General features: G+C 32.3%; 2 protein-coding genes across 2 annotated transcripts; both read left to right on the top strand.

Annotated features, from left to right (window-relative positions):
• The first annotated feature begins 5821 nt into the window (after window positions 1-5821).
• On the top strand, window positions 5822-7234 carry LOC123673389 (craniofacial development protein 2-like). Its single transcript, XM_045607875.1, has 2 exons — window positions 5822-6733; window positions 6797-7234. The coding sequence occupies exons 1-2, from the start codon at window positions 5822-5824 to the stop codon at window positions 7232-7234; spliced, it is 1350 nt and encodes a 449-aa protein (XP_045463831.1).
• Window positions 7235-8331: 1097 nt separating this feature from the next.
• LOC123673387 lies at window positions 8332-15741 on the top strand. Its single transcript, XM_045607874.1, has 2 exons — window positions 8332-8627; window positions 12672-15741. Exons 1-2 carry the CDS (start codon window positions 8332-8334, stop codon window positions 15739-15741), a joined length of 3366 nt encoding a protein of 1121 aa, XP_045463830.1.
• Window positions 15742-24477: the final 8736 nt, after the last annotated feature.

The following is a 24477-nucleotide window of genomic DNA, read 5'->3' as shown; positions in this document are numbered from 1 at the left end:
CTTCCTTGTACTATCATCATCGAATCGAATACAGGAGAGCAAGAAAGAAAACCTTGCAAGTGACATAGTGCACCTGAATATGTCTCTGCCCGTTCCATTATTGGCCCATAGAGATCTGAGATCCTCATGTCCTGATTTAAGAATGCCTGTTAAATAGAGCAGACCAATAAAAGCCTCTATCTTCTTGGTCTGTATTATGAATGAAGGAAGCAGAGAACTGCGATCGGCAATTTCTCCTTCTTTTGAACATTTTATATTTCAGTTGCATATTCTGTATTTTGGAGTTTGTATGTTTTGTGATTTTCTTGAGCATTGCGTCCGAAAAAATTAGTTTCCAGGCTTGCAAAACTGTTGAGAGTGGATTTTTTTTTGCGTCTCCCTTCAAGCCAGGCATTATTGTATAAATATTTTTCTTTTGGGTTTTACCTCTTGTTGGTGCATTTTTCGACCATTTCGTTTTGTCTTTGCCATAAAAAGCTTGACGATTATATTCGTCAACTTCTTTAGTCTTTCTCTCTGCACCTTCAGATTCTTGTTCATTATCATGCCATTCAAGTTCGCTATCACTGTCATGTTCGCTTATTTCTTCATGATCACTCTCCCCAGGTTCACTCCTATCTCCTTCATCTAGAATAGCTTCAGTAGCAGCTACTCTGTCTTGCACTTCGAAAATATTTTCATCTTCTTCTGAATTTTCTGTGGAATTACAATCCTCCCAGAACTGTTCATCTTCAACAATTTGTAGGATTTCAGCTTCATTGAGTGGCCTATTCATACTGTAGAAAAAAAAACAAGATCAATGAATTGATATTGATATAAATTTGGAATGATTCATTCATCCAATTGAATATAAAACGTACCTCATATTCCATATAACACTACCGTTCAAACTACGCACGGGTCAATTTGACCCAAATACAGCAATATCAGCAAACAGGGAACGCACACAGCTCGAATAACACGTCAGAACCGAGATTATGTAGGGCTAGGGAATACTAGAAGAATTACCCCACTACTCACACGCGAAACTAAGAATTTCGGCTCGTCGTCGTGTGGGTCAAAATGACCCGTCCGTAGTGACTAAGGGTTAACTTTCTAATAGATAACATAGGTATCCATAAGAATTTGTGAATAAACTAAATTAGGTCCTGATATCAGCAACTAAATTCTTATTGTTCAGGGGTCAGTGATAAATAAATACCACGAAAAAAAAATTATAAAACAAATAAACATTTTAAAAAAACTTCAAGAAAAGCGTCTAACTTTTTCTGCTCATCTCATCACGTTATGGTCATTAAAGCATTATTTAATTATTTACTGATAGATAGTTGAATAATTCTCATACTTTCTTCTTAAAGTTATTCAACTATCTGTTTGTAATTGAAAAATGGATTAATAATTTTTTATGCATGATGTTATCAGATAAGTCACTATTGTTTGATGACTTCTTACAAGTTTTTTAAAATGTTCATTTGTCAAGCTATTATGGCTCATGAAATGGCATTTAATAATAACTTACTAATAGATGGCTGTAATTCGCTGTTTGAAAGGTACAATATGGTTATTTTCATTTCAAACACATATATGTATATCTAAATACATATTAGACATTCGAATAAAATTTTTTCCTTTTCAAATTACTCGATTGATCCTAGATAAATTTTTCCGATGAAAAGCTACAATGAGTTGTATTATTTACTTCTTGTCACAAATTTCATAGTTTTTATATTTCTCCTCAATGAAAAAGGTCACAGACATAGACAAGATAATTGTCTTGAGTCTGAATGAAAAAAACCAACAATAAAACAATCATTTATCTTTTCAGAGGCAATTATGAATTTCTTGTATAAACGACCTCAAACTGTCTTTGGATTATTATTGGATTTCGTGTTTAAACACCAAATCTTGCGTGCTTCAGGTAATTATCAAAAACTGACTGCACATATTTCAACCATCTTCAATCAAATAGACCGATAGTAGGAGAAGCTCACACGCGAATCAGCTCAAAAAAAACAGTAGGAGTGGCCTTTATCTGTGACTTCAAGGCTGTGAAAATTTTTGATTTACTTCTCGGAAAACAATTTTTTCATTTTGTTATATTTTATCCTAATTCTAAATAATACTGTGGATTGGCTTGGTTTCTACTTGTTCGAAATTCATTTTAAATCGAAAATTAAATGACAGTCATTATATTTCATCTTTTTTTTTCGTATTCCTGGTACTGTATGCATAATGGAAACTGTTTTGGAGGAAGCCAACCTTATGGTCATCAATATACATACCGGGTGTAATAGGATCATGGTACACACCCCTTATCTCCCTTAAATTTGAAGGTTATAGATTGAAATTTAGGATAATAATAATAATAATAATAGGTATATATTTCCAGAATTGTATGTACATTACAAAATGATAAAAACAAGTCACAAATTCCTTACAAAAAAATAAATCAATGAACTAATATATCTATGATATTTGTACATGACAAAAGACTATAAATTCATTTAAAGAATATGGTTCACATTTAATTAACAGTTCGAATAATTGTCTCTTGAAGAGTTTAATTTCTTTAATTGATCTTATTTTTCTAGGTAAATGATTGAACAGTTTCATACTGATTTAGTAATTATTACGCTCTGTACTCGTTAGTCTGTGAATAGGTAATAGATATTCAATCATTATCCTGGTAGGATTCACATTTTTACAATCCTGAAAATAGGAATTGTTCTCAAACAAAAATAACAAGAGTTTATAGATATATAAACCAGGGGAAATTTAATGAAGGAAACATCACTCTTAAATTAAATTTCCCTGTTGGTTTCTTCTTTATTATCTTCTTCATTTTCCTCTTCACTTTCAACACTTTCTTCATCTTCTTCATATTCTTCATCACTGTCCATCTTGTCGAAACGATGTATATTGACATTCTGCCAATTTGTATCGAAGATAGTGAAGGTACCTTCGAAAATTAACGTTGTCCTACACATCGGACAACATTTGGAAGAACTGGAGCACCACCTGTCGATGCATTCTTTGTGAAAACAATGCCTGCAATCGGTTAGGTACAGTTCTCCAGTCAACCTACTCAGACATACGCTGCAGTCTTCCTCAAAAGTTATACCCCTAGGAAAAAAAAGTACATATTAATTCGCTGTTTGATAGGTACAATATGGTTATCGTTCATTTCATACACATATATTGAACAAAAATTTCTTTATAAAAATGCAACATTCAGAAACTGAAGATAACATTCGATTATATTGTTTCAAAAATAATTAAAGAAAACAATGATGTAAAAGCATTACCTTTCTGTACAGTCGTTGTACAACTTTTCGAAACTGAACTCATATAAATGATCCAAAGACATCTTTTTAGCTTTAAAATTATCTGTTCTGTACTTCACCACTGTTGAACTGATACTGAGCTAGTAAGCGTACCAACACACTTAAGTACTCAAATACGTCAGGCGCGGATCCAGGACCCACTTTTGGGGGGGGGGAAAATTCTAGATTCTTCCGCCATTTTGGGACGTCATTTTTTTTTGCCGTTCATTAATATGGGTTTTCACAAAATGCATTGAAGGTGGAATGAATAGAATAAAAAATGTCCCCATTCATTTACTTGTATTTTCACATTATATGAAGTAACAAAGTGTATTAATTACATATCGATATTTATTTTGAAATATCAAACTACTCAAACTGATTTCGTTCTTTAGTTGAACGTTTCGAAATTCAATCTGAACAATGTGAAAAGAGAATATGATTTTTATTTTCGTTCAATTATATCTGATTTATTTTATCACCTTGGTAAAAATAAATATTTCAAAAAAGGGTTAAACTGTCGTTTCTTATTTGTTGACAGATACATTCCAAGAATTATTCATCTGATAATACATTAGATAGTTAAAATTTTCAGAATGGCCGTCAACCTCATTAGGTAAGTCATTATAAATATGACAAATAAATATTTTAAATGTACCTACACTCATTAAGAGTACCTCAGTCAAACTTTTGTTGGTTATCTGATGATGCCACGTTCATTAAACCATTATTTAACTTTCTAATAGATAACAGAGGTATCCATAAGAATTTGTGAATAAACTAAATTAGGTCCTGATATCAGCAACTAAATTCTTATTGTTCAGGGGTCAGTGATAAATAAATACCACGAAAAAAAAATTATAAAACAAATAAACATTTTAAAAAAACTTCAAGAAAAGCGTCTAACTTTTTCTGCTTATCTGATCACATTATGGTCATTAAAGCATTATTTAATTATTTACTGATAGATAGTTGAATAATTCTCATACTTTCTTCTTAAAGTTATTCAACTATCTGTTTGTAATTAAAAAATGGATTAATAATTTTTTATGCATGATGTTATCAGATAAGTCACTATTGTTTGATGACTTCTTACAAGTTTTTTAAAATGTTTATTTGTCAAGCTATTATGGCTCATGAATTGGCATTTAATAATAACTTACTAATAGATGGCTGTAATTCGCTGTTTGAAAGGTACAATATGGTTATTTTCATTTCAAACACATATATGTATATCTAAATACATATTAGACATTCGAATAAAATTTTTTCCTTTTCAAATTACTCGATTGATCCTAGATAAATTTTTCCGATGAAAAGCTACAATGAGTTGTATTATTTACTTCTTGTCACAAATTTCATAGTTTTTATATTTCTCCTCAATGAAAAAGGTCACAGACATAGACAAGATAATAGTCTTGAGTCTGAATGAAAAAAACCAACAATAAAACAATCATTTATCTTTTCAGAGGCAATTACGAATTTCTTGTATAAACGACCTCAAACTGTCTTTGGATTATTATTGGATTTCGTGTTCAAACACCAAATCTTGCGTGCTTCAGGTAATTATCAAAAACTGACTGCACATATTTCAACCATCTTCAATCAAATAGACCGATAGTAGGAGAAGCTCACACGCGAATCAGCTCAAAAAAAACAGTAGGAGTGGCCTTTATCTGTGACTTCAAGGCTGTGAAAATTTTTGATTTACTTCTCGGAAAACAATTTTTTCATTTTGTTATATTTTATCCTAATTCTAAATAATACTGTGGATTGGCTTGGTTTCTACTTGTTCGAAATTCATTTTAAATCGAAAATTAAATGACAGTCATTATATTTCATCTTTTTTTTTCGTATTCCTGGTACTGTATGCATAATGGAAACTGTTTTGGAGGAAGCTAACCTTATGGTCATCAATATACATACCGGGTGTAATAGGATCATGGTACACACCCCTTATCTCCCTTAAATTTGAAGGTTATAGATTGAAATTTAGGATAATAATAATAATAATAATAGGTATTTATTTCCAGAATTGTATGTACATTACAAAATGATAAAAACAAGTCACAAATTCCTTACAAAAAAATAAATCAATGAACTAATATATCTATGATATTTGTACATGACAAAAGACTATAAATTCATTTAAAGAATATGGTTCACATTTAATTAACAGTTCGAATAATTGTCTCTTGAAGAGTTTAATTTCTTTAATTGATCTTATTTTTCTAGGTAAATGATTGAACAGTTTCATACTGATTTAGTAATTATTACGCTCTGTACTCGTTAGTCTGTGAATAGGTAATAGATATTCAATCATTATCCTGGTAGGATTCACATTTTTACAATCCTGAAAAGTACTGTTGAGTACCGTTGATTACTATTGGTTGAGAATCAGACACTAAGCGGCGTGGTTGAAACAACTGAAGCGGTGCTTACACAGCGATGAGGAAAGCTAGGGGAAACTACCTCATTAAGACTCCCTAGAAATCGTCATGGCTCAGAGAAATGACAGTCAACAGTTCACTAATCATGGTTTTCGGATGCCAAGATTCGGCAGGGGAAGAGATGACATAAACAGCAGGGCTTCCCAGGTCGTCAACTGTTTGTTGAAAATATACAAATCAACTCTTAAAATTGCGACATGGAACGTAAGAAGTATGTACGAGCCTGGAAAGTTAAGAAACATAGAGCAGGAGATGGTGCGACTAAAGATTGATGTTGTTGGAATAAGTGACACAAGATGGATTGGTTCGGGTGAACTTAGTACAGAAAATGGACGAGTTTACTACTCTGGCAATGATGACACTCAACACCGCTATGGAGTGGCCGTAATTCTTGACAGAAACGTAGTAAAATCAGTAACAGGCTTCATACCAATGTCCGAAAGAGTTATGTTGCTACAACTGATGACAACTCACGGAAAACTAAACCTAATACAAATTTATGCTCCTACAGCTGACAAAAACGAAGAAGAGTTAGAAAACTTTTATAGTGACCTTCAAAAGACATTACGACTAACTGCATCTAGAGATATAACAGTAGTTATGGGTGATTTTAATGCTAAAATCGGCGAAGGAAGATGTGACTCTACAGTAGGGCAGTACGGACTTGGTGTACGCAACGAGAGGGGCGATCGTCTTGTTGAATTCTGTCAAGAAAATAATCTTGTGGTAACGAATACGTTTTTCAAACTTCCCAAGAGACGTCTGTATACATGGAAATCACCAGCTGACAAAGACAACAACATCGTCAGAAATCAGATCGATTACATCCTAATAAAACACAGATATCGAAACGCAATAAAAACGGTAAAAGCTTACCCTGGTGCGGACGTATCATCTGATCATAATCCTCTTATTGCTAGGTTTCAGTTACAGCTAAAAAAGATGCAAAACAAGCATAAAGTTGATAAACTAGACATAGAGAAACTAAAATGAGAAGAAATCAGAGAAAAACTTAAACAACAGATCAACGCAAACTTAGAAAAAGCCACCACCAAATCTCAGCAAAATGAGGAAAGCGCAGAACAACAATGGCAGTTCCTTGAAACAGCACTTATAGAACCAAGTAAAAAGGAACTTATAACAAGCAAACATAAGAAAGAAGATTGGATGACAGACGGAATCTTGGAGTTAATGGATGAAAGAAGAAGATGCAAGTCAAATAACAACATTCGATACAAGCAGCTACAAATCCAAATAAGGCGAAAAATAAGAGAAGCAAAAGAAACATACTTCTCTGATAAATGTAAGGAGATAGAAGATTTACAAAACAAGTATGACAACTTTAATCTAAACAAGAAGGTCAAAGAGCTCGCGGGAATGAATAAAAGAAATACTTCAAATATACTCCTCGACAAAGAAGGAAATATCATAATGGAAACTGAACAAAAACTAGAGCGATGAAAGGAATACATAGAGGAATTGGAATGGAATGGAAAATACCCCTTCAGAACATCAAGATGGAGATGTGGGACCTGAAATAACTAAGTGCGAGGTTGAACATGCACTGGAATCCATGAAAAATAAGAAATCTGCAGGCCCAGACGAGATACCAAGTGAGTTACTTAAATTAATTAACGACAAAAACATGGATATTTTGGTGAGTTCATACAACACAATTTACAATACAGGAATTATACCAAAGGAAATGTTAACATCAACATTCATATGTCTACCGAAAAAAGTTAATGCCAGAGAATGCAGCGACTACCGAACCATAAGCTTAATGTCACATACATTAAAAATTCTCCTTAAAATTATACATACCAGAATACGTTCCAAACTAGAACTGGATATAAGTGAGAGTCAATTTGGCTTCCGAAATGGGGTTGGCACAAGAGAGGCATTGTTTTCTCTCAATGTGTTGACTCAGAGATGCCTGGATGTTAATCGCGACCTCTATATCTGCTTTATAGACTATAATAAAGCTTTTGATAAGGTAAAACACGACCAACTTATAGACCTTCTTAAGAACAAAAACCTGGACAAACAAGATGTAAGATTAATTTCAAATCTGTATTACAACCAACGGGCCACAGTAAAAAATGGGCAGGAAAGATCTGAGGAAGTGGAAATAAAGAGAGGAGTCAGGCAAGGTTGCATACTGTCGCCCTTGTTGTTTAATGCGTACTCGGAGCAAATTATACTAGAAGCCTTGGAAGGTGAGACAGCTGGTATAAAGGTGAATGGAGTCTTGATCAACAACATCAGATATGCTGACGATACCGTAATAATAGCTGACTGTCTGAAGGATTTAGAGAGAGTTATGGACAAGATATTAAGATGTAGCGGGAAGTACGGACTTTCTCTTAATGTCAAAAAAAACCAAGTTCATGAAAATCAGCAAGAACAATGACACAAACGAAATACTGCTGGTTGGAGGTCAGCAGGTCGAAAGAGTAAAAAGATACACTTACTTAGGAACACTTATAACAGAAAACAATGACTATACCGCAGAAATAAAAACTAGAATAGAAAAAGCTCGTTCCAACTTTATAAGAATGAAAAAAGTCCTGTGCAGCAAGGATCTGACATTGCATCTCAAACTGCGATTGGCAAAATGCTATGTACACAGTGTGCTCTATTATGGGGTGGAAGCATGGACGCTAAATGCAGATGCAATGAGGCGTCTTAACTCTTTCGAGATGTGGACCTACCGAAGAATTCTGAGAGTTTCGTGGAAGGATCGTATCACCAACATCGAGGTGCTAAGAAGAATCGGTAGAGAAAAAGAAGTTGAACGTACCATCAAGGAGAGAAAGTTACAATATTTGGGACACATAATGCGAGGCGAGAAGTACAATATCTTACGATTAATAATGCAGGGGAAAATAGAAGGCAAAAGAGGCGTAGGAAGAAGACGAATCTCATGGCTGAGAAATCTGAGAGAGTGGTTTGGATGCAGCTCAAAACATCTCTTTAGAGCCGCTGTCTCCAAAGTCAAGATAGCTATGATGGTTGCCGACATCCGCCGCGGATATGGCACTTGAAGAAGAAGAAGAAGAAAATAGGAATTGTTCTCAAACAAAAATAACAAGAGTTTATAGATATATAAACCAGGGGAAATTTAATGAAGGAAACATCACTCTTCAATTAAATTTCCCTGTTGGTTTCTTCTTTATTATCTTCTTCATTTTCCTCTTCACTTTCAACACTTTCTTCATCTTCTTCATATTCTTCATCACTGTCCATCTTGTCGAAACGATGTATATTGACATTCTGCCAATTTGTATCGAAGATAGTGAAGGTACCTTCGAAAATTAACGTTGTCCTACACATCGGACAACATTTGGAAGAACTGGAGCACCACCTGTCGATGCATTCTTTGTGAAAACAATGCCTGCAATCGGTTAGGTACAGTTCTCCAGTCAACCTACTCAGACATACGCTGCAGTCTTCCTCAAAAGTTATACCCCTAGGAAAAAAAAGTACATATTAATTCGCTGTTTGATAGGTACAATATGGTTATCGTTCATTTCATACACATATATTGAACAAAAATTTCTTTATAAAAATGCAACATTCAGAAACTGAAGATAACATTCGATTATATTGTTTCAAAAATAATTAAAGAAAACAATGATGTAAAAGCATTACCTTTCTGTACAGTCGTTGTACAACTTTTCGAAACTGAACTCATATAAATGATCCAAAGACATCTTTTTAGCTTTAAAATTATCTGTTCTGTACTTCACCACTGTTGAACTGATACTAAGCTAGTAAGCGTACCAACACACTTAAGTACTCAAATACGTCAGGCGCGGATCCAGGACCCACTTTTGGGGGGGGGGGGAAATTCTAGATTCTTCCGCCATTTTGGGACGTCATTTTTTTTTGCCGTTCATTAATATGGGTTTTCACAAAATGCATTGAAGGTGGAATGAATAGAATAAAAAATGTCCCCATTCATTTACTTGTATTTTCACATTATATGAAGTAACAAAGTGTATTAATTACATATCGATATTTATTTTGAAGTATCAAACTACTCAAACTGATTTCGTTCTTTAGTTGAACGTTTCGAAATTCAATCTAAACAATGTGAAAAGAGAATATGATTTTTATTTTCGTTCAATTATATCTGATTTATTTTATCACCTTGGTAAAAATAAATATTTCAAAAAAGGGTTAAACTGTCGTTTCTTATTTGTTGACAGATACATTCCAAGAATTATTCATCTGATAATACATTAGATAGTTAAAATTTTCAGAATGGCCGTCAACCTCATTAGGTAAGTCATTATAAATATGACAAATAAATATTTTAAATGTACCTACACTCATTAAAAGTACCTAAGTCAAACTTTTGTTGGTTATCTGATGATGCCACGTTCATTAAACCATTATTTAACTTTCTAATAGATAACAGAGGTATCCATAAGAATTTGTGAATAAACTAAATTAGGTCCTGATATCAGCAACTAAATTCTTATTGTTCAGGGGTCAGTGATAAATAAATACCACGAAAAAAAAATTATAAAACAAATAAACATTTTAAAAAAACTTCAAGAAAAGCGTCTAACTTTTTCTGCTTATCTGATCACGTTATGGTCATTAAAGCATTATTTAATTATTTACTGATAGATAGTTGAATAATTCTCATACTTTCTTCTTAAAGTTATTCAACTATCTGTTTGTAATTAAAAAATGGATTAATAATTTTTTATGCATGATGTTATCAGATAAGTCACTATTGTTTGATGACTTCTTACAAGTTTTTTAAAATGTTTATTTGTCAAGCTATTATGGCTCATGAAATGGCATTTAATAATAACTTACTAATAGATGGCTGTAATTCGCTGTTTGAAAGGTACAATATGGTAATTTTCATTTCAAACACATATATGTATATCTAAATACATATTAGACATTCGAATAAAATTTTTTCCTTTTCAAATTACTCGATTGATCCTAGATAAATTTTTCCGATGAAAAGCTACAATGAGTTGTATTATTTACTTCTTGTCACAAATTTCATAGTTTTTATATTTCTCCTCAATGAAAAAGGTCACAGACATAGACAAGATAATAGTCTTGAGTCTGAATGAAAAAAACCAACAATAAAACAATCATTTATCTTTTCAGAGGCAATTACGAATTTCTTGTATAAACGACCTCAAACTGTCTTTGGATTATTATTGGATTTCGTGTTTAAACACCAAATCTTGCGTGCTTCAGGTAATTATCAAAAACTGACTGCACATATTTCAACCATCTTCAATCAAATAGACCGATAGTAGGAGAAGCTCACACGCGAATCAGCTCAAAAAAAACAGTAGGAGTGGCCTTTATCTGTGACTTCAAGGCTGTGAAAATTTTTGATTTACTTCTCGGAAAACAATTTTTTCATTTTGTTATATTTTATCCTAATTCTAAATAATACTGTGGATTGGCTTGGTTTCTACTTGTTCGAAATTCATTTTAAATCGAAAATTAAATGACAGTCATTATATTTCATCTTTTTTTTTCGTATTCCTGGTACTGTATGCATAATGGAAACTGTTTTGGAGGAAGCTAACCTTATGGTCATCAATATACATACCGGGTGTAATAGGATCATGGTACACACCCCTTATCTCCCTTAAATTTGAAGGTTATAGATTGAAATTTAGGATAATAATAATAATAATAATAGGTATTTATTTCCAGAATTGTATGTACATTACAAAATGATAAAAACAAGTCACAAATTCCTTACAAAAAAATAAATCAATGAACTAATATATCTATGATATTTGTACATGACAAAAGACTATAAATTCATTTAAAGAATATGGTTCACATTTAATTAACAGTTCGAATAATTGTCTCTTGAAGAGTTTAATTTCTTTAATTGATCTTATTTTTCTAGGTAAATGATTGAACAGTTTCATACTGATTTAGTAATTATTACGCTCTGTACTCGTTAGTCTGTGAATAGGTAATAGATATTCAATCATTATCCTGGTAGGATTCACATTTTTACAATCCTGAAAATAGGAATTGTTCTCAAACAAAAATAACAAGAGTTTATAGATATATAAACCAGGGGAAATTTAATGAAGGAAACATCACTCTTAAATTAAATTTCCCTGTTGGTTTCTTCTTTATTATCTTCTTCATTTTCCTCTTCACTTTCAACACTTTCTTCATCTTCTTCATATTCTTCATCACTGTCCATCTTGTCGAAACGATGTATATTGACATTCTGCCAATTTGTATCGAAGATAGTGAAGGTACCTTCGAAAATTAACGTTGTCCTACACATCGGACAACATTTGGAAGAACTGGAGCACCACCTGTCGATGCATTCTTTGTGAAAACAATGCCTGCAATCGGTTAGGTACAGTTCTCCAGTCAACCTACTCAGACATACGCTGCAGTCTTCCTCAAAAGTTATACCCCTAGGAAAAAAAAAGTACATATTAATTCGCTGTTTGATAGGTACAATATGGTTATCGTTCATTTCATACACATATATTGAACAAAAATTTCTTTATAAAAATGCAACATTCAGAAACTGAAGATAACATTCGATTATATTGTTTCAAAAATAATTAAAGAAAACAATGATGTAAAAGCATTACCTTTCTGTACAGTCGTTGTACAACTTTTCGAAACTGAACTCATATAAATGATCCAAAGACATCTTTTTAGCTTTAAAATTATCTGTTCTGTACTTCACCACTGTTGAACTGATACTAAGCTAGTAAGCGTACCAACACACTTAAGTACTCAAATACGTCAGGCGCGGATCCAGGACCCACTTTTGGGGGGGGGGGATTCTAGATTCTTCCGCCATTTTGGGACGTCATTTTTTTTTGCCGTTCATTAATATGGGTTTTCACAACATGCATTGAAGGTGGAATGAAGGATTATCAGACCAGGATAACCTCATTCGTCTTGATAGAGCACTCAAGGGAAAAGCTAGGGAAACTGTTAAAGCTCTTCTAATATCTCCAAGCAATGTTTCAAGGATAATCAATATGCTCGAGATGAATTTTGGTAGACCTGAATGGATTGTTCTATCTCTCATGGAAAAAGTGAAGAAAATCAGCCCTGTAAAAGAAGACAGTTTGGAATCCTGTATTTTTTTCTCAAACGCAGTTACTAATATGGTGGTCACGATGAGAAATGTTAATTCTTCACTATATTTGATCAATCCGGAAATGTTAGTGAATATTGTTGAAAAACTTCCCACCATACAAAAGTACAACTGGGGAAAATATAAATATCAGAAAGATTTACAGGGAATACCAACATCCCTTGAAGATTTTGCAAATTGGTACGAAGAAGAGGTAAATTCTATGGCTTCTACAAGTAATCCATTCCAGAGAAGTAAACACATGTCAAGGAAAGAAACAGTTAGTTTTTCAAAAAAGTCCGAGCCGAGAAAGGCAGAAAATTCCAAAGTTTGTGTATTTTGCCAGAGAACGAATCATAAAATAGAGGAATGTGGTGAATTCATAGAGAAGACTATACCAGAAAGAAGACAATCAGTTATGAATTTGAGATTATGTTTTCTATGTCTCCAATTGGGTCACATGGCTAATAAATGTTTCCTCAGAACGAGATGTGGTATAATGGGTTGTAAAGGAAAGCATAGCAGTCTTCTTCATCTGGCAAGAGATCCAAACAGCTCATATCCAACTTTACAATATAAAACAGCAGCTTCGAGTGAATTTTGTGCGAAATTGAACGATGTGGATCAAAAAACTCTGCTGAGAATAGCACCAGTTATACTTCGTGGGCCTTATAATGAAATCAAGACATTTGCCTTATTCGATGAAGGCTCCACATGCTCGATGATGGATGAAAATTTAGCTATGAAATTGAACCTCTCTGGACCCATCGTTCCACTCCGTTTTCAATGGACAAATAACATTACCCATTTCGAGGATGAATCGAAAATGGTTGATGTTGATATTTCTGCCGACAGCAATAAACAAATCTTCTATAATCTGAAAAATTTGAGGACTGTTAAAAACTTGAGTATACCAAACCAGAAAATCAATGTAGATCTTTTGTCTCAGAATTTCCCACATTTGAACCGGAAAATTCTAGAGGCCGTGGAGAATGCAACTCCAGAAATTCTCATTGGCCAAGACAATTGCGGACTAATTATACCACGTCAGGTCATACAACCAAAAATGAATCAACCTATAATGTCCAAATCCAAATTAGGTTGGACTATTCATGGAGCACTCACTGATTCAACTGATGGAAATGAAATGAATCATGCAACTCTTTGTTGCCGACATATTGAAGATGATGAACTCCATCGTATGGTGAAAGATAGTTTCAAGTTAGAAGCTTTCGGAGTGAATGAAAAAATCATCAGCTCAGTAGAAGATCGCAAAGCACTTGAAATCATGAATAGCACAGCTAAAAGAATTGGTAACCGTTGGGAAATTGGACACCTTTGGAGAAATATGGATGTCGCATTTCCTGACAGCAAAGTAAACGCACTCAACCGTCTTTCCTGCATGGAGAGGAAAATGAAGAAAGATTGTGAATTCGCAAAGCAGTACCGTGAGAAGATCCAGGATTACGTCAACAAGGGTTATGCAAGAAAATTAGAGTTAGAGGAGATTACAGAAAATCCGAGAAACTGGTTTTTACCACATTTTGCAGTGTGGAACGTCCATAAGCCCGGTAAAATTAGACTTGTCTTTGACGCTGCTGCAAGATCATTTGGATATAGCCTCAATGACTTTTTACTACAAGGTCCAGACTTTGTTCCTTCCTTGGTTTCCGTTTTATGGCGCTTTAGGCAGGGAAAAATTGCATTTAGTGGGGACATCAGGGAAATGTTTCACCAAGTGTTAATAAAAAAGGAAGATCGATGTGCTCAACGATTTCTTTGGCATGATGAAAATAACCTTGGTGGAATTCCGGATGTTTATGAAATGAATGTTATGATCTTCGGTGCCGTGTCTTCTCCATCCGTAGCCCAATTCATCAAGAACAGGAATGCTGAATGTTTCGAAGATAAATTCCCTGGAATAAGCAGAGCAATGAAGAGACAACATTATGTTGACGATTATTTGGATTCATGTAGCACATACGAGGAAGCTATTCAAAGAGTACGAGATGTAATTTATGTTCATAATCAAGCTGGTTTTGAAATGGTGAAATGGATTAGTAACTCCAAGAGGGTTCTAGAATCAATTCCAAAATGTCTTCGTGCTGAATCAGAAAAAAACATTAAAATTGATTCACAAGAAATCAAAAGAGTTCTTGGATTGTCTTGGTCTCCAGAAACTGACCAATTCATATATTCGCTGAACTTTCACAAAATTCCTATTGAAAAAACATCAGGATCAATAGCACCAACGAAACGGAAGGTCTTGCGGATCATCATGTCAATATTTGATCCTTTCGGGTTTTTGGCAACTTTGATCATAAAGGCGAATGTGTTTTGTGATGCGCGTGATAAGGCTTATTCCTATGTTGCTTACTTCAGAACAGAAGAAAAGGAGGATAATACTGAAACACATGTCTGCTTTGTTACTGCTGAGTATAAAGTTGCGCCATTGACTCAGCAAATCATACCCAAATTAGAGTTACAAGGAGCAGTGTTGGCATGCAGACTATCCAAGAAAATATGGGAAGAAGTTGAACATAAAATTCGCGAAACACATTATTGGACTGATTCATTGGTGGTACTTAAACAAATAAGATCCCAGTCGAGAAGGTTTCCTATGTTCGTGTCATGTCGAATAGGAGAAATCCATGAAAATGCAGATGTTTTCCAGTGGCACTGGGATCCTTCTGAAGAAAATGTAGCAGATCAGGCTACCAAAGAATTGAAAAATATCGATCTTAAACAAGATGGAGATTGGTTTAGCGGACCATCGTTTTTGGGAAAACCAAGGAAATTATGGTATTGTGAGGGTGGCAAAAATTCAAACGAAGAAAGGCATTTATAAAAGACCTGTTACGAAGCTGTGCATCCTTCCGACCACTTAGTGAAGATTTAAGTTCTTCACAGGGGGGAGAAATGTTAAGGCCAAATTCATTTTTTAATTTGACAGACGAGTGAACAGGAAATCAAGGGAGTTTAGTTTTTTGATAGTTCTGAATTGTCAAGTTTTCAAATAAAAAAGTTATTGAAGAATTTCACATTTGAATTTACACCATTATTTAACTTTCTAATAGATAACAGAGGTATCCATAAGAATTTGTGAATAAACTAAATTAGGTCCTGATATCAGCAACTAAATTCTTATTGTTCAGGGGTCAGTGATAAATAAATACCACGAAAAAAAAATTATAAAACAAATAAACATTTTGAAAAAACTTCAAGAAAAGCGTCTAACTTTTTCTGCTTATCTGATCACGTTATGGTCATTAAAGCATTATTTAATTATTTACTGATAGATAGTTGAATAATTCTCATACTTTCTTCTTAAAGTTATTCAACTATCTGTTTGTAATTAAAAAATGGATTAATAATTTTTTATGCATGATGTTATCAGATAAGTCACTATTGTTTGATGACTTCTTACAAGTTTTTTAAAATGTTTATTTGTCAAGCTATTATGGCTCATGAAATGGCATTTAATAATAACTTACTAATAGATGGCTGTAATTCGCTGTTTGAAAGGTACAATATGGTTATTTTCATTTCAAACACATATATGTATATCTAAATACATATTAGACATTCGAATAAAATTTTTTCCTTTTCAAATTACTCGATTGATCCTAGATAAATTTTTCCGATGAAAAGCTACAATGAGTTGTATTATTTACTTCTTGTCACAAATTTCATAGTTTTTATATTTCTCCTCAATGAAAAAGGTCACAGACATAGACAAGATAATTGTCTTGAGTCTGAATGAAAAAACCAACAATAAAACAATCATTTATCTTTTCAGAGGCAATTACGAATTTCTTGTATAAACGACCTCAAACTGTCTTTGGATTATTATTGGATTTCGTGTTTAAACACCAAATCTTGCGTGCTTCAGGTAATTATCAAAAACTGACTGCACATATTTCAACCATCTTCAATCAATTAGACCGATAGTAGGAGAAGCTCACACGCGAATCAGCTCAAAAAAAACAGTAGGAGTGGCCTTTATCTGTGACTTCAAGGCTGTGAAAATTTTTGATTTACTTCTCGGAAAACAATTTTTTCATTTTGTTATATTTTATCCTAATTCTAAATAATACTGTGGATTGGCTTGGTTTCTACTTGTTCGAAATTCATTTTAAATCGAAAATTAAATGACAGTCATTATATTTCATCTTTTTTTTTCGTATTCCTGGTACTGTATGCATAATGGAAACTGTTTTGGAGGAAGCTAACCTTATGGTCATCAATATACATACCGGGTGTAATAGGATCATGGTACACACCCCTTATCTCCCTTGAATTTGAAGGTTATAGATTGAAATTTAGGATAATAATAATAATAATAATAGGTATTTATTTCCAGAATTGTATGTACATTACAAAATGATAAAAACAAGTCACAAATTCCTTACAAAAAAATAAATCAATGAACTAATATATCTATGATATTTGTACATGACAAAAGACTATAAATTCATTTAAAGAATATGGTTCACATTTAATTAACAGTTCGAATAATTGTCTCTTGAAGAGTTTAATTTCTTTAATTGATCTTATTTTTCTAGGTAAATGATTGAACAGTTTCATACTGATTTAGTAATTATTACGCTCTGTACTCGTTAGTCTGTGAATAGGTAATAGATATTCAATCATTATCCTGGTAGGATTCACATTTTTACAATCCTGAAAATAGGAATTGTTCTCAAACAAAAATAACAAGAGTTTATAGATATATAAACCAGGGGAAATTTAATGAAGGAAACATCACTCTTAAATTAAATTTCCCTGTTGGTTTCTTCTTTATTATCTTCTTCATTTTCCTCTTCACTTTCAACACTTTCTTCATCTTCTTCATATTCTTCATCACTGTCCATCTTGTCGAAACGATGTATATTGACATTCTGCCAATTTGTATCGAAGATAGTGAAGGTACCTTCGAAAATTAACGTTGTCCTACACATCGGACAACATTTGGAAGAACTGGAGCACCACCTGTCGATGCATTCTTTGTGAAAACAATGCCTGCAATCGGTTAGGTACAGTTCTCCAGTCAACCTACTCAGACATACGCTGCAGTCTTCCTCAAAAGTTATACCCCTAGGAAAAAAAAAGTACATATTAATTCGCTGTTTGATAGGTACAATATGGTTATCGTTCATTTCATACACATATATTGAACAAAAATTTCTTTATAAAAATGCAACATTCAGAAACTGAAGATAACATTCGATTATATTGTTTCAAAAATAATTAAAGAAAACAATGATGTAAAAGCATTACCTTTCTGTACAGTCGTTGTACAACTTTTCGAAACTGAACTCATATAAATGATCCAAAGACATCTTTTTAGCTTTAAAATTATCTGTTCTGTACTTCACCACTGTTGAACTGATACTAAGCTAGTAAGCGTACCAACACACTTAAGTACTCAAATACGTCAGGCGCGGATCCAGGACCCACTTTTGGGGGGGGGGGAAAATTCTAGATTCTTCCGCCATTTTGGGACGTCATTTTTTTTTGCCGTTCATTAATATGGGTTTTCACAAAATGCATTGAAGGTGGAATGAATAGAATAAAAAATGTCCCCATTCATTTACTTGTATTTTCACATTATATGAAGTAACAAAGTGTATTAATTACATATCGATATTTATTTTGAAGTATCAAACTACTCAAACTGATTTCGTTCTTTAGTTGAACGTTTCGAAATTCAATCTAAACAATGTGAAAAGAGAATATGATTTTTATTTTCGTTCAATTATATCTGATTTATTTTATCACCTTGGTAAAAATAAATATTTCAAAAAAGGGTTAAACTGTCGTTTCTTATTTGTTGACAGATACATTCCAAGAATTATTCATCTGATAATACATTAGATAGTTAAAATTTTCAGAATGGCCGTCAACCTCATTAGGTAAGTCATTATAAATATGACAAATAAATATTTTAAATGTACCTACACTCATTAAGAGTACCTAAGTCAAACTTTTGTTGGTTATCTGATGATGCCACGTTCATTAAACCATTATTTAACTTTCTAATAGATAACAGAGGTATCCATAAGAATTTGTGAATAAACTAAATTAGGTCCTGATATCAGCAACTAAATTCTTATTGTTCAGGGGTCAGTGATAAATAAATACCACGAAAAAAAAATTATAAAACAAATAAACATTTTAAAAAAACTTCAAGAAAAGCGTCTAACTTTTTCTGCTTATCTGATCACGTTATGGTCATTAAAGCATTATTTAATTATTTACTGATAGATAGTTGAATAATTCTCATACTTTCTTCTTAAAGTTATTCAACTATCTGTTTGTAATTAAAAAATGGATTAATAATTTTTTATGCATGATGTTATCAGATAAGTCACTTTTGTTTGATGACTTCTTACAAGTTTTTTAAAATGTTTATTTGTCAAGCTATTATGGCTCATGAAATGGCATTTAATAATAACTTACTAATAGATGGCTGTAATTCGCTGTTTGAAAGGTACAATATGGTTATTTTCATTTCAAACACATATATGTATATCTAAATACATATTAGACATTCGAATAAAATTTTTTCCTTTTTAAATTACTCGATTAATCCTAGATAAATTTTTCCGATGAAAAGCTACATTGAGTTGTATTATTTACTTCTTGTCACAAATTTCATAGTTTTTATATTTCTCCTCAATGAAAAAGGTCACAGACATAGACAAGATAATAGTCTTGAGTCTGAATGAAAAAAACCAACAATAAAACAATCATTTATCTTTTCAGAGGCAATTACGAATTTCTTGTATAAACGACCTCAAACTGTCTTTGGATTATTATTGGATTTCGTGTTTAAACACCAAATCTTGCGTGCTTCAGGTAATTATCAAAAACTGACTGCACATATTTCAACCATCTTCAATCAAATAGACCGATAGTAGGAGAAGCTCACACGCGAATCAGCTCAAAAAAAACAGTAGGAGTGGCCTTTATCTGTGACTTCAAGGCTGTGAAAATTTTTGATTTACTTCTCGGAAAACAATTTTTTCATTTTGTTATATTTTATCCTAATTCTAAATAATACTGTGGATTGGCTTGGTTTCTACTTGTTCGAAATTCATTTTAAATCGAAAATTAAATGACAGTCATTATATTTCATCTTTTTTTTTCGTATTCCTGGTACTGTATGCATAATGGAAACTGTTTTGGAGGAAGCTAACCTTATGGTCATCAATATACATACCGGGTGTAATAGGATCATGGTACACACCCCTTATCTCCCTTAAATTTGAAGGTTATAGATTGAAATTTAGGATAATAATAATAATAATAATAATAGGTATTTATTTCCAGAATTGTATGTACATTACAAAATGATAAAAACAAGTCACAAATTCCTTACAAAAAATAAATCAATGAACTAATATATCTATGATATTTGTACATGACAAAAGACTATAAATTCATTTAAAGAATATGGTTCACATTTAATTAACAGTTCGAATAATTGTCTCTTGAAGAGTTTAATTTCTTTAATTGATCTTATTTTTCTAGGTAAATGATTGAACAGTTTCATACTGATTTAGTAATTATGACGCTCTGTACTCGTCAGTCTGTGAATAGGTAATAGATATTCAATCATTATCCTGGTAGGATTCACATTTTTACAATCCTGAAAATAGGAATTGTTCTCAAACAAAAATAACAAGAGTTTATAGATATATAAACCAGGGGAAATTTAATGAAGGAAACATCACTCTTAAATTAAATTTCCCTGTTGGTTTCTTCTTTATTATCTTCTTCATTTTCCTCTTCACTTTCAACACTTTCTTCATCTTCTTCATATTCTTCATCACTGTCCATCTTGTCGAAACGATGTATATTAACATTCTGCCAATTTGTATCGAAGATAGTGAAGGTACCTTCGAAAATTAACGTTGTCCTACACATCGGACAACATTTGGAAGAACTGGAGCACCACCTGTCGATGCATTCTTTGTGAAAACAATGCCTGCAATCGGTTAGGTACAGTTCTCCAGTCAACCTACTCAGACATACGCTGCAGTCTTCCTCGAAAGTTATACCCCTAGGAAAAAAAAAGTACATATTAATTCGCTGTTTGATAGGTACAATATGGTTATCGTTCATTTCATACACATATATTGAACAAAAATTTCTTTATAAAAATGCAACATTCAGAAACTGAAGATAACATTCGATTATATTGTTTCAAAAATAATTAAAGAAAACAATGATGTAAAAGCATTACCTTTCTGTACAGTCGTTGTACAACTTTTCGAAACTGAACTCATATAAATGATCCAAAGACATCTTTTTAGCTTTAAAATTATCTGTTCTGTACTTCACCACTGTTGAACTGATACTAAGCTAGTAAGCGTACCAACACACTTAAGTACTCAAATACGTCAGGCGCGGATCCAGGACCCACTTTTGGGGGGGGGGGAAAATTCTAGATTCTTCCGCCATTTTGGGACGTCATTTTTTTTTGCCGTTCATTAATATGGGTTTTCACAAAATGCATTGAAGGTGGAATGAATAGAATAAAAAATGTCCCCATTCATTTACTTGTATTTTCACATTATATGAAGTAACAAAGTGTATTAATTACATATCGATATTTATTTTGAAGTATCAAACTACTCAAACTGATTTCGTTCTTTAGTTGAACGTTTCGAAATTCAATCTAAACAATGTGAAAAGAGAATATGATTTTTATTTTCGTTCAATTATATCTGATTTATTTTATCACCTTGGTAAAAATAAATATTTCAAAAAAGGGTTAAACTGTCGTTTCTTATTTGTTGACAGATACATTCCAAGAATTATTCATCTGATAATACATTAGATAGTTAAAATTTTCAGAATGGTCGTCAACCTCATTAGGTAAGTCATTATAAATATGACAAATAAATATTTTAAATGTACCTACACTCATTAAGAGTACCTAAGTCAAACTTTTGTTGGTTATCTGATGATGCCACGTTCATTAAACCATTATTTAACTTTCTAATAGATAACAGAGGTATCCATAAGAATTTGTGAATAAACTAAATTAGGTCCTGATATCAGCAACTAAATTCTTATTGTTCAGGGGTCAGTGATAAATAAATACCACGAAAAAAAAATTATAAAACAAATAAACATTTTAAAAAAACTTCAAGAAAAGCGTCTAACTTTTTCTGCTTATCTGATCACGTTATGGTCATTAAAGCATTATTTAATTATTTACTGATAGATAGTTGAATAATTCTCATACTTTCTTCTTAAAGTTATTCAACTATCTGTTTGTAATTAAAAAATGGATTAATAATTTTTTATGCATGATGTTATCAGATAAGTCACTATTGTTTGATGACTTCTTACAAGTTTTTTAAAATGTTTATTTGTCAAGCTATTATGGCTCATGAAATGGCATTTAATAATAACTTACTAATAGATGGCTGTAATTCGCTGTTTGAAAGGTACAATATGGTTATTTTCATTTCAAACACATATATGTATATCTAAATACATATTAGACATTCGAATAAAATTTTTTCCTTTTCAAATTACTCGATTGATCCTAGATAAATTTTTCCGATGAAAAGCTACAATGAGTTGTATTATTTACTTCTTGTCACAAATTTCATAGATTTTATATTTCTCCTCAATGAAAAAGGTCACAGACATAGACAAGATAATTGTCTTGAGTCTGAATGAAAAAAACCAACAATAAAACAATCATTTATCTTTTCAGAGGCAATTACGAATTTCTTGTATAAACGACCTCAAACTGTCTTTGGATTATTATTGGATTTCGTGTTTGAACACCAAATCTTGCGTGCTTCAGGTAATTATCAAAAACTGACTGCACATATTTCAACCATCTTCAATCAAATAGACCGATAGTAGGAGAAGCTCACACGCGAATCAGCTCAAAAAAAACAGTAGGAGTGGCCTTTATCTGTGACTTCAAGGCTGTGAAAATTTTTGATTTACTTCTCGGAAAACAATTTTTTCATTTTGTTATATTTTATCCTAATTCTAAATAATACTGTGGATTGGCTTGGTTTCTACTTGTTCGAAATTCATTTTAAATCGAAAATTAAATGACAGTCATTATATTTCATCTTTTTTTTTCGTATTCCTGGTACTGTATGCATAATGGAAACTGTTTTGGAGGAAGCTAACCTTATGGTCATCAATATACATACCGGGTGTAATAGGATCATGGTACACACCCCTTATCTCCCTTAAATTTGAAGGTTATAGATTGAAATTTAGGATAATAATAATAATAATAATAGGTATTTATTTCCAGAATTGTATGTACATTACAAAATGATAAAAACAAGTCACAAATTCCTTACAAAAAAATAAATCAATGAACTAATATATCTATGATATTTGTACATGACAAAAGACTATAAATTCATTTAAAGAATATGGTTCACATTTAATTAACAGTTCGAATAATTGTCTCTTGAAGAGTTTAATTTCTTTAATTGATCTTATTTTTCTAGGTAAATGATTGAACAGTTTCATACTGATTTAGTAATTATTACGCTCTGTACTCGTTAGTCTGTGAATAGGTAATAGATATTCAATCATTATCCTGGTAGGATTCACATTTTTACAATCCTGAAAATAGGAATTGTTCTCAAACAAAAATAACAAGAGTTTATAGATATATAAACCAGGGGAAATTTAATGAAGGAAGCATCACTCTTAAATTAAATTTCCCTGTTGGTTTCTTCTTTATTATCTTCTTCATTTTCCTCTTCACTTTCAACACTTTCTTCATCTTCTTCATATTCTTCATCACTGTCCATCTTGTCGAAACGATGTATATTGACATTCTGCCAATTTGTATCGAAGATAGTGAAGGTACCTTCGAAAATTAACGTTGTCCTACACATCGGACAACATTTGGAAGAACTGGAGCACCACCTGTCGATGCATTCTTTGTGAAAACAATGCCTGCAATCGGTTAGGTACAGTTCTCCAGTCAACCTACTCAGACATACGCTGCAGTCTTCCTCAAAAGTTATACCCCTAGGAAAAAAAAAGTACATATTAATTCGCTGTTTGATAGGTACAATATGGTTATCGTTCATTTCATACACATATATTGAACAAAAATTTCTTTATAAAAATGCAACATTCAGAAACTGAAGATAACATTCGATTATATTGTTTCAAAAATAATTAAAGAAAACAATGATGTAAAAGCATTACCTTTCTGTACAGTCGTTGTACAACTTTTCGAAACTGAACTCATATAAATGATCCAAAGACATCTTTTTAGCTTTAAAATTATCTGTTCTGTACTTCACCACTGTTGAACTGATACTAAGCTAGTAAGCGTACCAACACACTTAAGTACTCAAATACGTCAACAAAGTGTATTAATTACATATCGATATTTATTTTGAAGTATCAAACTACTCAAACTGATTTCGTTCTTTAGTTGAACGTTTCGAAATTCAATCTAAACAATGTGAAAAGAGAATATGATTTTTATTTTCGTTCAATTATATCTGATTTATTTTATCACCTTGGTAAAAATAAATATTTCAAAAAAGGGTTAAACTGTCGTTTC

Source organism: Harmonia axyridis, chromosome 2 (assembly GCF_914767665.1).
Source record: "Harmonia axyridis chromosome 2, icHarAxyr1.1, whole genome shotgun sequence".
In the NCBI taxonomy this organism is placed as follows: Eukaryota; Metazoa; Arthropoda; class Insecta; order Coleoptera; family Coccinellidae; genus Harmonia; species Harmonia axyridis.
Note: the sequence above shows the minus strand (reverse complement) of the source record. Positions and strands in the feature narration are given on the sequence as shown.

Coding starts and splice junctions, on each gene's coding strand:
- LOC123673389 (XM_045607875.1), top strand. CDS start 5,822: ATGGCTCAGAGAAATGACAGTCAACAGTTCACTAATCATGGTTTTCGG. Junction 6,734..6,796: donor AGATGCAAAACAAGCATAAA/GTTGATAAACTA, acceptor CTTAAACAACAG/ATCAACGCAAACTTAGAAAA.
- LOC123673387 (XM_045607874.1), top strand. CDS start 8,332: ATGAAAAAAGTCCTGTGCAGCAAGGATCTGACATTGCATCTCAAACTG. Junction 8,628..12,671: donor CACATAATGCGAGGCGAGAA/GTACAATATCTT, acceptor CATGCATTGAAG/GTGGAATGAAGGATTATCAG.